We start from the raw sequence: 16,838 nt of genomic DNA on the forward strand, positions 1-16,838 counted from the left end.
GCTAAGCTAAGCTAACTGGCTGCTGGCGGTAGCGTCACATTTAGCAAAAAGAGTGGTATCATCTTCTCCTCTGACCCTGACCCCTAGAAAGCGAATACACTTCCCAAAATGTTGAACAATTTCTTGGATGGCTTGTAACTGATCTATAAAACATTAGTTCATGTTTTATTAACTGTTAACAAAACCATTAGTTACTAACAACTTTTACTAACAGTAAAAAAAAAAATAAAAAAAAACCTTTATGAAGGGTGCCTTATTAGAAAGTGGACACATTTGTTTTAAGAAAATGAAAATGTGCAAACTCCACCGTGGATTCAGTGATTTAGACAGCCTACTTTTTGCAGCGGGATGCCTCCCTCCCTCTCTTTCCCTCTGCTGGCCTCGGCCCCAGAACCGGCGTAAACCATCAGCAGTATGTTCGCAGGCTCGGGCGGTGTGCTGGGAAACATGAGCAGGGTGAGATATTCAGAGTCCCGGGCGGCGCGGCGCAGGCGGCTGGATAAAGCGGAGGCGGAGACGGCGGTCCGTGTGGTTTGAGCTCAGGATCTCAGGACGGGAACATGTGAGCAGGGAATGGGCGACTGGAAACAGGATTATTGTTCTACACAGCAGAGAGACGCAGGAGGGGCCCGGGACAGGTAACAGATACACTGACACACTGATGATTGTTGTAGGAACGGACCGATAGGCTCGGCTTTAGGCAGCTGGTTATTAAGGCTCTGAACCAGGGATGTAGTGAACGATGAAGCCACCTAAACTGAACTTAGAACGGGCAGGACGGAGTTTCCACTGCTCTGTATTCTGACATTAGTCTTTAATTCTTCTAATAGCCTAAATATAATATATAGGCCTACTGTAATATATATATTAATTCTATATCCACTGCCAGGATAATGTTTTTGTTTATTTCAGTGGCCATCCTCACATGGTACTGTACACAGGCTGTTTGCTGCTGCTGATGGCACCACATCACGGTGCGTCTTTCCCCCGTGACAGATTCAATATTCAACCTGTACAGAGAAAGTCTAAATTGAAACCGAAGAGAAAAACAAAATGTCACTTACGTGGAGCCTGCAGGGTTGTTTGTTTTGCATAAAAAAAAAGGGAGAGCCGAACCAAAATAAACCATTCAGGGTTTATAGCGACTTGCGACCGCAGTGCAGAAATATTCAAGATGCTTGAACTGGAATTCTAAAACACATTTTTAACACTTTTTCTTTTTTTTTTTTAACAATCCAAACCACCCAGTCTGTATGATATATTATACAGTTCTCTGTTCTCCCTAGTTGTTTATAGAGAATAAAGTGAAACTGTATTAAATAGAATTGACTGGAATTTTGTCACAAAACAAGTTTGAAGCTGAAAAGGAGAATAAACAGTCTTGGGTTTTAGGGTTTTATTGCAGCACGGCACTGAGTAAAATAAAATGTATTTACCCTTATTAGTCATAATGGACCTGCTATCTGTACTGATAATCCTTATAAGCACCCTTCCTCCTGATTTTTTTCTTTGCTCGTTTCCAAATACATCTGTAGCATGAAGTGCATACGTAACTGACAGCAATTCTTTGGATTCTTTAGGCTTCAGGAATTGGAACTGCATATGCAAATGTTTACAAAGAGCGACCTTAAAATGACGCATCACAGCAGCGCAGTTACGCACGGTCCGCCTTAGCTCAAAACAGTCTGCAGGCTGTTTTATTCAATGTATTTGTATGTGCAGACATACCGTGGAGGGTAACCTAATCTCAAACACCGGAGTGAAGGTGTCAAATTATAAGTTATCCGAGAAATGCGTGTTTTCCAGGACAAATATTAAATGCCGATCTGGAGATGATTTTTACTGATAGGGTTAGGGTTCGAAAGATTAAAAGGATTTTTTTCTTATGATCATCACCGACCAAAGGTCACATTTTAGTTCACGACCACATCACAGTTTGTTCAGTATATGTAAAGACTCCTTTGTAAAATATCCACACTTGTTCCACAGGAGAGACACGGGGACACTGACAAATCCGAGGAGATTTTTTTTTCCTTTTTAATTTTTGCGCATCAGAGAAATAGGGGGACTATCTGGCCAAAGATGAACACCATTGTGTTTAACAAGCTGAGCAGCCAGGTCCTGTTTGAGGAGAAGGCGAAAGAGGTGGAAATGAGCAGCAGAAATTATCTAGAAGTCATCGACGGGCAACATCCAGACCTCCTCTCTAGCAACCAGACCATCAGAGACAACCAGGCCATCAGGCACAGGCGGAGCGGGTATGTGGAGCATTCTGCTGTGTTTAACGCTGCTGGTCAGCATTTGTGACATATTAGCCTATTAACATGTGCATTAACTGGAGTCCGGGGGTTACTGATGAGGAATACCTCTGTTTCACGGTTATTTCACTCAGCACAAGTTAGCACACACAGAGAGAGAGAGAGAGAGAGAGAGTGGACAACAATGATGGGTTTGTTATCAGAGCTCTCTCTACACCTTGTGCGCAAAATTAAGACATGATGAGAAATATCAAGCTCAAATAGGGCTTCTAGGGTCAAATTCCTATCAAATTACATTGGTGATGTATATACGTGAATGAGCCTCCTTGAGTTATAATGCATTGCTGTTCATTACATTTTGAATTGATAAAATAGTTTCTGCAGCTGTGCGTAAATTCCACATTTACGCACAAAAATCAGAAACTTGCGCGCGGATAAAATATCCATATGGAAAATATTTTATAGGTCTAAAACTATAACTACCATTTCGATTTGATTATCCAGTCTGACTTTTTTTTTCCACGTGGCTTTAATGCAACAGGAGCTGGGAATTAATATTTACCGTTTCCCAGTCTGGTCTTCATTTAGGTGTTGATGTTCACAGCTAATCTTAAAATTAATAAGTAGGTCAGTCGTGTTCGGTAGCGTGTCTTATAGAGGTCTCCATCTGTTTCCAATAAATAAATGTACCCTTCAGCTTTCTATGTGGTCTTGTCAATCACACAAGGGCCAAGTGTTTTTTTTTTTAAATGGATATTTTATTTAGTTTTGTTTTCCTTTTATGTGACAGGGAGCAGGTGTAAGAAAAGAGCTGGTTATTCAGTTATTTGTTGTGTATTATTTGCATGTTTATTGGTCACATTTGAGAGAGAGAACAGAGGAATATCAGTGACCTTAAAACCCTCTGCGAGGAGTATTCTTTAAAGAAAGAATATTATAGTTAGTTAGTGAACTTTTGTGACTGTAAAATGTCACCTCAAGGGAAGCATCAGTACTAATGAAGAACATTAAATTATTAAACAGAGGTGTGTGTGTGTGTTTGAGTGTTCAAACCAAAGTTCAGAACACGGAGTAAAATGTCCTTTCGGATGTTCATACTGATCTAGATTACAAGGACAATATTTGTAGAACATGGACCTCAGGCAGACTTGAGGTTAGACTAAAATATGTCACATCTGCAGTCAGTGGAGCTTTTTGGTGAGATAAAGGGAGAAGCGGAGCACAGCGCCATACTGACATCTACAGGTTCTTCAAACCTGGAGCTAAGGTGAGACTGAATCCTTCACAGACCCGGAAAACTAACAGGCTGCTTTAGACAGACTTGAATGAAAAATGTTTTAAATTTCCTTTAGGGACTCACAGGGTGTCTGTGTTCCTCAATAATACATTTATAGTGATTTCATGATATTTTGTGGTGTTTTTCTTGTAAAATATCCCTACAAGATTCTTACAAGAGCTGTTAATAGCTGTACTCACCACTGAGTTGCTGATTTGGGACTTTAGAATATATATATTTTTAGTCTCCACCATGATATATTCCTGCTGTGATGTTTTTATAGCATCCTCTGGACATGTATCGTAGCCCTTTTCTGTAAAGGAAAACCAGAAGTATAATTGTAGCTTTTTGTCAGTCCCTTGTGTGATTGCTTGGCTGTGACTGTGACCCAGCTACATTGTTCTTGATCCACTTCTCCTGGGTGTGAAATGTTAATCTGGCAGAAATGTGCGCCCGAGCAAAATGTTTTTGTTTGTTTCATTGCAACGTGTTGGCGGTTTGTGGGACACGCAATGAAAACTAAACTGTGAGTGGCCATTTCTCTCTCTCTCTCTTCCTCTGTCTGCTTCAGTCTCTCTCTCTTGCCATGTCTCTATGTCTCTCTCGCCTTTAATCCAACCTCTCTTAGCTTAATTGCAGTGCTTTGGGTGAGAAAATTGCACACTGTATAGAGTGTTCACTTTATGTGTCATGACTAACCAATTCAGGCAACATGCAGGCCCACTCAGGGCTCCACTTTGCAGCTGCACAACATTGTTTGGTTGACTTCAATAAACAACATAATCCTGGTTCTCTTTTATGGCTTAAACAGATTTTACTTAAATTTGAAAAAGGAGAAATCTAAATCTAGACCGTTAACTAACATTTTATCCTGATATAATGAACATGATGTCACTGACAAATGCAGAATGGGTACATGTCAAAGCATCCTTCTTAACCCTGCATGTTTATTTGTTGGCAGATTATAAGTTAAAAAAGGGTCATTTTAAAAAAGAATAAATGTACTAGATAGAAAAGAACAAAAAATCCAGGTTTAGATTTAAAAAAAAGCTAAAACCCTCATAAATGTGTCCCATAATTTTCCTTATACACGGACTATCCAGGTTTTATGTGTGCATTTATAATATCTTGCAATAGGCTTTACTGCAGTCGATTCTATCTACAGTTTGGTGTTTGGCCTGACATTATTCTCCCTGTTCCTCCGCAGGGGTCGTCCCAGTGGCGGTAAAGTGCGACACAAGCGTCAGGCCCTTCAGGACATGGCGCGGCCGCTCAAGCAGTGGCTCTACAAGCACCGAGACAACCCTTACCCCACCAAGACGGAGAAAATCCTGCTGGCCCTCGGCTCGCAAATGACCCTGGTCCAGGTAAGTCCTCTTGCTGGTAGCTTCCAATAAAGCTGCTGGTCAGGTGATAAAGAAAAACTGACGCTAAAAATAGTGAGGTATTTTTTAGTATTCATGCAGGCATGAGTGTGATCAGTGAGGGAAGATTTCTGCGGTTGAGTTTCTGTCTAATCAGGTCTGAAAAGCTGGATTTTGACTTGTATTTGCAATTAAGGGGCTGTGAGTACAGAGTGTTTTTACATCTTGAGCTGTTTATTTTACAGCACTCGTGCAGTGGTAGTTAATGTCATGTCTGCCTTCTTCCAAATGCTACAGTTGGCAATTCTGTTTATTCTTTTTTATTTCACTCAAATGTGAAAAAATGACTGCTGTCATAAATCAAATTTGGAGTTATCTAGGTCAGCAGTTCCCAACCTTTTTGACTGATGACCCCTACAGTTTCTACTTGATGACTCTCGTCATACGGCCAAAAAGTCATTTTATTTTCTTGTATTTTCTTATATTGTACATTTTAGAGGCATGAATTTCATAAGAAAATTGAAAATCTAGAAAAATAAACCTCATTTTGTGTAGCAGAAATGTATTTTCTTCTTACTTCTTCTTTGGTTTGTCTCTTGAATCCTCATATTTATTTTCAGACCCCTTTATGGTCCCGACCCACAGGTTGGGAACCACTAATCTAAGTGTAGTTATACTGTAGTTATAAATATGTGCTTTAAGTTCTATTGCACCCTCTACTGCTAATACAAGCGTAGGGTGGACAACTTGACTTTAGTGCATGGCAAACTGACCACTGAGAGGAAAACCCAGTGGTGAATATGAGTGTGTTTTGTGTCTGGCACTTGCAGCTGTGTATGTGCAGTATCATCTGGCTGACAAGGTCACTGATACGGCCTCAGAAAGTCTGCAGCGGCTTTTTTGGGCCGCCGGCCACAATGCTTAATCTGGTTCTCATTTTGGGAGCCTGATGGAGCTGTTTGTTTTGGTGAGGGCGAGCAGAGTGCAGAGGAATGCTTTGTGTTGGACACCGGGATGCTGTGATGCGAACACACACACTCACACACACACACACACACACACACTCACAACCTCACACACTCATACATTTAAGCTGACACCCAAATACCAGCAGCAGTGTCAAAGGTCAGTGGATGATTTCTTGAAAACTGAGCGAGGGTGATGACAGGCAGGTACATTTTTTTCATCACATTTTCCAACATGAAGGAGGTCGTCTGTGGGTAAATATCTGAGTTTTTTTTTTTTTTACTCAAGTCATTTTTATTGCCCTTTGATTTTCTGTTTCTTGTTTCTCAAATGTGAGAATATCCTGTTTGTCATCTTTGTAAATGACATAAAAAAGGAATATTGTTTGGTTTTGGACTGATGGTCAGACAAAACAAGCAATTTAAAGACATCACCTTGAATTCTGAGAACATGTGGGTGTTTTTTCAGTATTTTCTGACATTGTAATGAGTAAACAATTAATCGATTATTTGAAAAAATAATCAACAAATTATTCGATATGAAAATAATTAGTTAGTTAATGTTAGTTGCAGCCCTAGGTGACATTCTTTTCTTTCCCTATCCATTAATGGAACTACCTAGTTCTTCCACTGTTTAGTCCAAACAAACCACTGCTGCCTCTGCCAGTAATGTAGAACGCATCACTTCCTGTGCATTTTTCCCTGGAAACACCCACCTGGCACCAGGTGTTTAAAGCAACTAAATCTGTCATGTTTTAGAAAAACAGCCCCTTTTTTCCATGTAAACGTTGTAAATTATTTCTTTAAAGTTTGTGCTAATACGCCGGTGCCATCTCTCCATCACCGTTGGAATCCCTCGCCGTGCCTGCATGCCGTCTCCTCTACGGTACATACAGTACAGACATGCCACGGGTGAAAGAGCTGGTTTGGCTGCCGGGTCCCCCTTTTTTAATCTCTCTGGGTGTCATCTGAGCAGGCGTGCCATCCTTTTGCTTTTCTCTCACCCCATTAAAAGCCATTTTTCCTTCAGTCCTCATTAGCGAGCTGTCCCACGCTTCGCCTCGTCTCACCTCGCCTTGCCTCCCCTCTGGCCAAGCCACATGTACTAGATGCCGCCTTCCTCCCGGTGTGCCACAGCACTGGGCTGGAGACAAAGGGATGTGGGATGGTCTTAGTTAACGAGAAACACGATACTGAAAGAGGGGATCAGAAAAATAAGTACTCTAGCATAAGGCCCCTGTCCCAGCCCCTTCATAAGCCGCTTGAAGTCTATTGAGCATGAAAAGTTATTCTAGTATAACATCTAATGGTCTCCCTTCCCAGTGAAAGGAAGAGCGCTGGCTCAAGTGTCTTTTTTATTGCATCTTGAAGACAGTGTTGGAAAAAATGTATTATTGGAGGGAGGCTGTGCGAGTCCAGAATAAGCACGGGGGACGTACATCTCAGTCGGAACATTAGTTAATGAAACGTTGCGTTCGCTGGCCGTTCGGCGTTTGGAGGGTGTTAAATGTTTCGACATGGCGTTGATACAGAAAAGATGCATGCTGGGGTGTCTCTCTGGAGCGTCTGGGATGTCTCTTAAAGCTCAATTTCAGAGAGCTGCTCTGCAACCTGACTCTGTTTCTGTCTTTTGCCTCGAGTCTCCCTTGGTTTTTCTGAATGAGACTGATGGCAGGCAGAGAGCAGACGTTTTCATAAAGGATGGTCTTTGTTTTGCTGGATGGATGTGGAGGTGTTTGGAATCAAAACAATAACATATGTTTCTATTTGCTGCGTCTTCCCACTTCCTTCCATTTCTCTTTCTCTCTTTCTCTCAGGTCTCCAACTGGTTTGCTAATGCCAGGAGGCGACTGAAGAACACGGTGAGGCAGCCAGACCTGAGCTGGGCGCTCAGGATCAAGCTCTACAACAAATATGTTCAGGGCAACGCAGAGAGGCTGAGCGTCAGCAGCGACGACAGCTGCTCAGAAGGTACGGCACCTTAGCAGCAACTCCCTTTCTCTTCCAAGTTCCATTCCTAAAGTTAAAAGAGGTTTGTGAGTGTAAAAGTACAGTGGAGAATGTTTCCCAGGGCTAGGCAAGTATTAAATGTTTTAAATTGGGAAAGAAAGAAATGTTACTGATTGTTCTCAGATCTTGAACATCCCGCGGCATCCTGCTACACTTCAGATTTACTAAAAAAAAGAAATAAATCACAGAAAGTCTGCTTTACAAACTGGAAGTATGGGGTTTGAAAGAAGTCGGCATATACAGTGGGAGCCAAGGAGGGTTTAATGAAAGATGTGTTGCATTATGGGAGTTGTAGGATCCAGCGTTTTTTGGAGCTTGACCCATACCAGAGACTAAATGTCAGGATAGTTGAGCCCCCTGCTGCCAACATTTTTGCCCATTCTTTTTTTAATCCTCTCCCGTCTCTCACTTTGTGAAAGTGCAGTACTAAATCGCTGGAGTACCCCTTTAAAACGTTTTATCCAGCAAAGATAAGGTTACATAGCGCTCTTTCTCTCACACGCAAACTGCCTCTCTCTCCCCATGGTATAAATAACAGCATTAACTGATGATGAGGGTCTTATTGTGATGATGATTACTAATCTTGAGGTCCTGTCTTGTAAAGGGGCCCTGTGTCAAACCATAGTTCTAAGATCTTTATTATTTCAACTGATATTGCGATTAGATGGCACGTATTCCTACATATGTTTTTGTTTAATCAATTTACTATCAGGAGGCAGTAAATTAGGAGTACTGGTTAGTATCTGGGTCTCTAGGCAAAATATAATGAAGCTATCATTTTAGCAGTTTATATAGTACACAGTGCAACAGACAACACAGGGTTGCACAATGAAATGTAAGTTGTAGCCCCTTCGCACTACACACACAAAGAGCATATGTACAAATGTTTACAACTGAATAGAATAAAATATAATAAAACAATATATACAGTTACTTATACAGTATACATATATACCTATACACATATACACAGAAAGTATGTACAGTATGTGCAAAAAGAAATACTTGGTTTATAGCTGGAATGAGGGTAGTGCAAAAGGTAGTGGCATGTACAAATCACTTCCAAGATATCACATCAAAATGGCTCAGACTTCATTTAGAAATTGGTCACATATCCTGGTGCGAACATGATGCTCTTTGTACAGAGTGACCGGGAAAATCTCCTTACATCATACTTCTTGTGCCCCCAAAATTCAAATCTAGCATTATGACATGAAATGAGGCCAAAGGCCAGGCCAGCTACCCCTGTGTCTGCCCTAAAGCGGGCTGATGCTATGCAGAGCCATGTTCTGGATGTATATAAATGGCGGGTGTGTGACCCAGCCGAGAGACGCCGAGGCCGGCGGGCTGCGACACGCTGTCATTAAGACACCCCGCTGAGCCAACCTCTGTCTCCCAGCCTACAATTGAAAATGAGTAGCTCTCTGTCAGCCGTGTATTTACAGCAACTGCCTTTTTCTACTCACTGACAGCACTGAAAACATGGTCAGGAAACAAAAAAATATAAAACATACATTCTCACGCAGTGAAAGAATGAACAGAAAGGAAGAGTACTGTGGTGTCAGTGATCTCTAATTAAATTTTTGAGGAGGAGAGGCCGAGCATGCGGCTGAAAGAGGAATGTGCGCATGGTGTTTGCATTGTGTCCGCCACAGGCCACTGTACCACTGGAGGCTCTGTATATCTCCCTGACTCTTCTCCCTGTCACATTATGGTTATGAAGCTATCCGCAGCCTGCTCCCACTTCTGACCCATGCGCTAAAAGGCCCTCCATTATGTTTTTAAGCCTATGCTTTTGTTCCAGAGGCTATTTATGGGGCCAGACCTGACCCCACTGACTCGGCGTACATTCCTCTTCCTGTCCTGAAATGGTCAAGTCAAGTCAAGTCAGTTTTATTTATATAGCCCAATATCACAAATCACAATTTGCCTCAAGGGTCTTTGCAATCTGTACAGCATACAACACCCTCTGGTTTAAAAAAAAACCCTTTTAAAATGCTGTTTTCTGCCTGGGATCACTGTCATGTAGGTGTGAAAAATGTATTATTTATTATTTATTTAAAAAGCTGTCAGACCTAGATGTAAAAGGACACTGTCATGGGATTATAATGACGGGTCAGATGTATTATGTCTTGTGTGGTTTCAGAGGAGATGCTGAAGCGTGGAAGGAGAGCAAGAAGGCTACCTCCATGTGTTTCTGATATGTGGGAGCTATAATTTTAATTTGGCCCAGACTGAATCAAAAATCCAACCTGCCCAAATTACAAAAGTACGGTCTTGGTAGGGGCATTATCTAGAGTGAACTTCTCCCTGATTTCCCTCCTGCCAGAGGATATCTGGTTTTTCAGTCCAGTGTTTTATCTTTCCTTCCCATTTCTTTCATCAGGTAGGGACCTATGCTTTAATTCAATCTCTTTGGCCACAGAGCATCCTGGAAATAATTTATTTCTGCAGAAATAGAGGGGCATAGTGATCTTGATGGAGAGGAAATAGACTACCATCCGTTATGGTTTGGTAATGCGTCTTAAGTCTCGGCTGGGCTTTCGGCCAGGAGGGCAGGAGTGCCAGGTTGAAATCTCCCTACCCTGGTATTTAGATTCAAGATTAGCTCAAAATAACCAGACTCTGAGTCAGCAGGGATGAACATACAATGCACAGAAGTTAGAAAATCATTTAAACTGAAGAAGCATTTGCTGAAGAAAATGCGTGTGATTGCTATATGCTTTTAATGCATTACAGTTTGTATTGTATACAGGTGCTGAGACTTCAATATAATGGATTTCGATAGGGACTGCTTTTAACTGTGTATTATTATATTAGTTATCAAAGAAAAAGCATCCACCTGTCTACAAAGAATTACACATAATTTTACATATAGATATACGATCGGTATATGTAGTATAAGCGGTTTTTGAGTTACAGGTGAGCAAAAAAAGGCAAAGAAGAATAAAAATAGGAAGAAGTATGCAAGACGATATGAGTGTGAATGAGTAGAAATAATAGGAAACATGCCCTTTGCTTTGGAAAATGCATTTCTGCATTGCATCTAAATTATTATTTTTTTATGATTTTACCCCTTGATGGTTTAGACGGGGACAACCCTCAGAGGACACAGAGCGGCCCCGAGGAGCTCAACAAGCCCATGTACCAGAGCGTGATCAAGAAGGAGGGTTCCTCCATGGTGGGCATGGCCATGGGTATGGGTATGGGCATGGGAGCAGGGCTGCGCTCGGCCGCTGAGGCCGCCTCACTGGCCGAGGACTACGTGTCTCCACCCAAGTACAAGAGCAGCCTGCTGCACCGCTACCTGAACGACTCGCTGCGCCACGTCATGGTGGCCAACGCCGTCATGGATGCTCGCAAGAGGAACCACTCTGGCTCCTTCAGCTCCAACGAGTACGACGACGAGCTGCTCTCGCCATCCTCCTCTGAGACGGAGGCGAACTTTGTTTATCGGGCTGGTAAGGAGCCACATTTCTTGCATTCTTTCCCTTCAAGAGTCTCCCTTGCACACACGACATCCTTCACTTTTGTTCTTTTTTTGTCCCCTCCATCTGCACATTTTGTTTTAATTCCTGCAGCTGGTCCATTATTTCCAACTGTCTGCCTCTCAGCCCGTTCTCCTGCCTCTCTCTCTATATATATTACACTGCTGCTGCCTTCTCACACTGTTTTCTTCCACCTCCCTACTTTCATTTAATATGGTGTTTGGTGTCGCCCAAATGTGATTCTTGTGACTACTGAAATAGAGATGCAGTAAAGAGGGCCCCGAGCCTTAAAAAAAAAAGAAAAAAGAAGGTTCTATTAGATTTAAGCGAAGCCCAACACACATTCACTTATCCACAGCAGAGGAGCCCGTGTACTGACACTTCACACAGTCACACAAGCACACTGGCTGTCACTCACCAACTCCAGCCGAACAGAGAAGGAATTCCCCCCAGCCAGCTCCTCTGACCAGGCTTTAGCAGGCCAGACACAACAAGGCCATGTGGAACATGCTCACTTTCAGACTACTGTTTGGCATGCTTTTGATCCTGCCATGAGGTCCTGCTGAGAGAACAGGGGCAAGGCTAACGGGCTGTGTTTGTGTGTCGGCGGACACTGTGTGTGTGTGTGTGTGTGTGTGTGATACGTAAAAGCATACATTTCCTTTTTTAGACCAAGTGATTATCACCTTTTAAGAAAAAGAAAACTGAAATATTTTGCAAGACGAAGTGGAACCTCTTGATATAGGTCACTTGTTGACGTTGTTGCTGCTGAGTTGGAGGTTTTCTGTCATCATTTTCTACAGAATGAAAAACACATTCCAGAATGAGATAAAGCCAGATAAAGTGTTTCTTTGGTTTTGTCAAAGCTACTGTTGTATTGTTTCTTTTTGCTTAGATGTGTGTTTTTGCACAATATGTTGTTTCTGGGTTTTCACACCAGCTGGAAGGAAATAATCCTTTAAAAAATGTCGCCTTGCAGACTTTATTACAAGCACGTGTTTTTATTTAGGGCATCTTTGTTGTACAGCAGTTCATTTCAAGGTAGATTCAACATTGTAAACTTTTCAGAATCAATGACAACCAACTACAGTTTAAAAAAAAAAGTGGCACCAATTGTAAAATGATGCTATGTAATCACTGTAAAACATGCAAGAATTGAGTGGAATCAACTAATCGTTTATCATTAATTTAATGTAAATGTGTTTTATTAATTTCACATTAATTGAACTTAAAAATTCTAATTTCAAATATTTGTCAAGTCTTGTGACTTGAAATGATGAGTAGAATGACAGTACTGCTTAGTGTTCATTAAATTAAGTTTCAAAAGAACATCATTAGTGTATTAGTGGACTTCCAAGCATGTTTTGTTTGAGGGTTAAAACTCTCTAGAGACACCTTTTTGTAACTTGAAGTAAAAATACATGATGGAAACTTGATATGTGGCCTGTTTGTTAACAAAGTTACCAGAAGCAGCTTCATATGTTGTTTCTGTTTTACATTTTAATAACTCAACAATGAGCTGACTTTGAGCCAGTTATTCAAGTTGAATTCAGTTAATTCCCATTTTCAAGGCAGCAGGGAAACGTTTGTTTTTAAGCTGAACAAGCTTAAAATGTTTTACAGTGATGTAATTGACGCTGATGTTCTCCTAACTGTGAATTTTGTGTCAGGCCCTTGTAAATCACAAAACTCTGCGTGCTGCAAAGACTTTCGCAACGCTTCAGCTCGCAAGTCGTCTGAGCTGTGAACAATCAAGGTCAGATCTGTCCAAGTTCTTCTTCGGCTGAGAACACTGGGCCTTTGTTCAGGCAGACTTCATAACCAATTTTAATGTTTTCACTGTCTGTTGAGCATGGACAGGACCCGGAGGGGGCAGATTTGAAGGTGTAGGTGATGGAGTGACGGAGGACGGGGGCTTTGTGCGGGGAAGAGCAGATTTTATTGTGTTTCATTCAAAGCTCCTCTTATGAACAAATGTGTTTCATATTATCCGAGTGTGAAGGAGGGTGGGGGTATGTGTGTGGTTTGTATGAAATGCATCAACGGCTGCGATGGTTACAGTCCTCCTGATCAAAAAACTTAAAACCCTGTGACCTGACCGAACATCGGGCTTTTTCACATTGAAGCACCTGCTGGGACTCACAGATGGAGAAAGAAAGAAAGAGATAGATAGACCAAGTGAGACTTATAACTCCCACTCTACCAGATTTTAATAAGAGAAATCCCAAAAAAAGGATTAATTCACCTGGCTGGCCTGCTGTTTTTAATAGAGAGTAACTATTTTATCTCCATGGTTAATATAATTTCTTGGCACTGACGTCTCCCTCTTGGATTTCTCGGGCTCTGGCACCTTTACAGAACTGTTACTCTGTTACATGCAAGAGAAGCTTTTGAATCCACACATGGAAAGTTCTCCGAGGCGGTGTTGACTCATGGGATCGAACACCTGCTGGGGCCCTCCGATCCAGTCGAAACGAAACAAAGAAAAGTCAAGAAAATGAAATTTTAATTCCACATCTGATCTCGCCGACGCAGACAGAGCAAATGAAAGAGGGAGGCAGAGAGGAATAATTTCAAGCTCGGGTTTGCATCATTTCCTCTGTAGTTTTTTCTCCTGTGGCTGAACATTCAAGATATTTTTGTAGAGAACACATTCCTCTTTTACAAACAGTTTTATTGTGTTTTTATATTAAGAGAAAAATGTTTCCCTGAGTGGCTGATTTCATGTAAATCTGTATCAGTTATACAGGGAAAAAGAGACGGAATAAATCAGATTGAAGCTCTGTGAATGTTCCCCACACTTTCTTTTTGACAATGACAAAATGTAAATTTTCAGTCAGTAGGGAGGAAAAGAATTTGAACTTGAAAGAAAGAGCACAAACGGTGTCTTTTGGCACATTCTTTTGCCCGAATTCCTGCCTATAAAACAATTTTGATTGGTCAAAGCACATGTGGCGTGCCTGGCAACCATCATCCCATTGGCTAAAAGTCCATTAAGGGGCCAGTTGGCTGTGCCCACAGTGTTATCTGTGACTACAGAGGGCAGTCAGACGTGGCAGGAGATGGAGAGTGTAGATTTACCCCAGTGGAAAACTACACTTCTGCTGGCTTGAAAGGACTCACGCACTTACACAGACACACTAATGTACCATTCACAGGCCTCATACAAGCACATGCACACACACACACACACACACACACACACACACACACACACATCCAGTGCAAACACCCACATGCACACACAACCTACAGTCCAAAGCCTGTGGGGAATTTCATTGAACACAAGGAGCAGTAGAATTCCATCACACATGCCAGGAGTTTCATGCCAAATTACCCTTTAATGGGATATTAAATGACAGGAATCTGGCTCAATGTTTTTCTTCTAGCTCCGTACCAGATTTCGCCCCGTCTGATATCATATAGATCATTATACGCCAAATAACTTGCAACGTTTCTGCGGACGGAGACTGAGAGATCTCGGTCAGACATTTTACACGAGGTTGACAGTGGTTACATTTTCTCAGGTTCTCTCCTTCATGGACTCTGGTTACAGCTGAGTACCAGTAGCCTGATGGTGAATGTAGAATGCTTCTCTTGCGAGACAGTGGCCACCAGCAATTTTCCAATCATTTGTTTTTACGTGCCGCCTCTTTCGAAAGTACATCTCTTAAAATAAGATTAAGATAATGAACATTTTTCTGATAAACAAGACTTTGAGTCTCCAGCCATGCTAGTGGCTCTTTGAGCTAAATGCTATCGTCGACATGCTAAAAACTGTAGCAGATAATGTTCACGGTCTCGGTTTAGGGTGTGAGCATGCTAGCATATGCTAATTAGCACTAAACACAGTAGTAGCCTACAGCAGTGGCTGATGGGAATGTCATTAGTTTTGCAGGAATTTGGTCATAAACAAAAGTAAATCAAAAATGTGACCTGATGATAGCACTACATGAAAAGTTAAGGGATTACCAAAGTGATTAAAATTAATTCTGAAGGGAACATGAATATCAACCATGCCTAAAAATAGAAGTTGTTCAAACTGCCAAAATGGCCTAATTATATATTTTTGTCTGTTTATTGCATTCCGCATCAACCAATATCTAAGTCAGAGATTCTTGGCCATACAAAGCAGCTACGTCAACTTTATTTTACAGCATTACTGCGACTTATTTCTAAGACGGGTGCTGTTCAACACATAGTTTTCTTAGAAATACGTTGAAACAAAACAGCAGTGTTTGACAGCAGCCGCTAAGATCCTAAGAACCTTTCAAATTAGGTCACAGCAAGTGCCAGATTGAATCCTGGAGAGTTTAGTGGCACTTAAGGAGCTCTGGAGTTGTCCAGCTAAATGGAAGAAAAGTAATCTTAATGTGGAAAAAAAGAATGTTTGGATTTCTTGTCTTGAGGTAGAAAGATCTGATGGTTGTTCATCCATCCATCCATCCATTTTGACCGCTTGGGTAGAAAGATCCCAGTGATGGTTGGACAGTTCATGGGCGAACACAACAAGGACAGACAACCATTCTCACACATTCAATACGGGCAATTTAGAGTTATCAATTAACCTACACATGCATGTTTTGACTGGGAGGAAGCCGGAGAACGGAGAGACGGTAACACGGGAGGACATGCAGACTCCATGGTTGTTCATGATAAAAAAAAAAGATTTCTATCATGGCTGTTGTCATTTTTGACTAACAAGATATACTTAACTGGATTTCCTTTACCATTAATGCCTCTCTAGTTTCCTCTCCAAAGAGAAACCCAACTGTGATGATTTATACAGCAGCGTTGTTGAGGGAGAGTGGCTGTTGTGTCTGATTTAAGACTCCGATGTCGTGTTCACTGACTGATGAGCGGCGGTGTAATTTACTGTAGGCCACAGAGCAACAGGAAAGACAATGCTTGACGCAGGGCCGCTGGGCGACAATGAGCCACTCCCGGACAGTGATGGATGAGGACTCCTCATCTTAGGAATCCAGAGATGTGGATACACTGGCTACGATCTGCTCTTTCCACAGTTTCATAGGAAAGGAGAAAGGGAAGACAGAGAGAGGTGGGGGTTTGGGATGTTGTTCCAAGACAGCGGCTTTTGCCAATACTCAATGGGTTCAGGTTGGGCTTTAGGAATCAGTGTGGAAGGGGCAAGAAGAGGAGAGGGAGGCACTTGTTCCATCCAAATCAAGAGTTGAGTTTCTCCAGCAGTGGCCTGTTGGGAAAAGAAAGACAGCGTGGTGGCAGTGACTAAGAGACAGAGAGACCGTGGTTGGAAGAAATGAGAGTGTGCCTGTGTGTGTGTGTGTTCTTGTATTTCTTCTCTCACAAAGATAGGGACAAGAGGGAAATCCGCTAGAGTGAGGACAGCTGACTACGCCTCACTTTATCAAGGGGCTGTTTTAGGAATAGGACTTGGATTTAAGGATTGAGGTTAGAATAACAATTAAAGGGTAAAGTTCACAGTCGTATTTTTCCTG

At 41.8% G+C, this 16,838-nt stretch overlaps 1 protein-coding gene across 1 annotated transcript in view; it reads left to right on the forward strand.

Moving 5' to 3' along the window:
* Window positions 1-219: 219 nt before the first annotated feature.
* mkxa (mohawk homeobox a) overlaps window positions 220-16,838 on the forward strand; it is a 28,557-nt gene continuing 11,938 nt past the window's right edge. The window contains exons 1-5 of the mRNA XM_044177256.1: window positions 220-638; window positions 1,990-2,258; window positions 4,742-4,901; window positions 7,681-7,834; window positions 10,963-11,334. Of these exons, the coding sequence (XP_044033191.1) occupies window positions 2,083-2,258; window positions 4,742-4,901; window positions 7,681-7,834; window positions 10,963-11,334 (862 nt within the window). The 5' untranslated portion in view covers window positions 220-638; window positions 1,990-2,082. The remainder of the gene's footprint in view (window positions 639-1,989; window positions 2,259-4,741; window positions 4,902-7,680; window positions 7,835-10,962; window positions 11,335-16,838) is intronic.

This window comes from Siniperca chuatsi, linkage group LG19, assembly GCF_020085105.1.
Source record: "Siniperca chuatsi isolate FFG_IHB_CAS linkage group LG19, ASM2008510v1, whole genome shotgun sequence".
NCBI classification, from domain to species: domain Eukaryota; kingdom Metazoa; phylum Chordata; class Actinopteri; order Centrarchiformes; family Sinipercidae; genus Siniperca; species Siniperca chuatsi.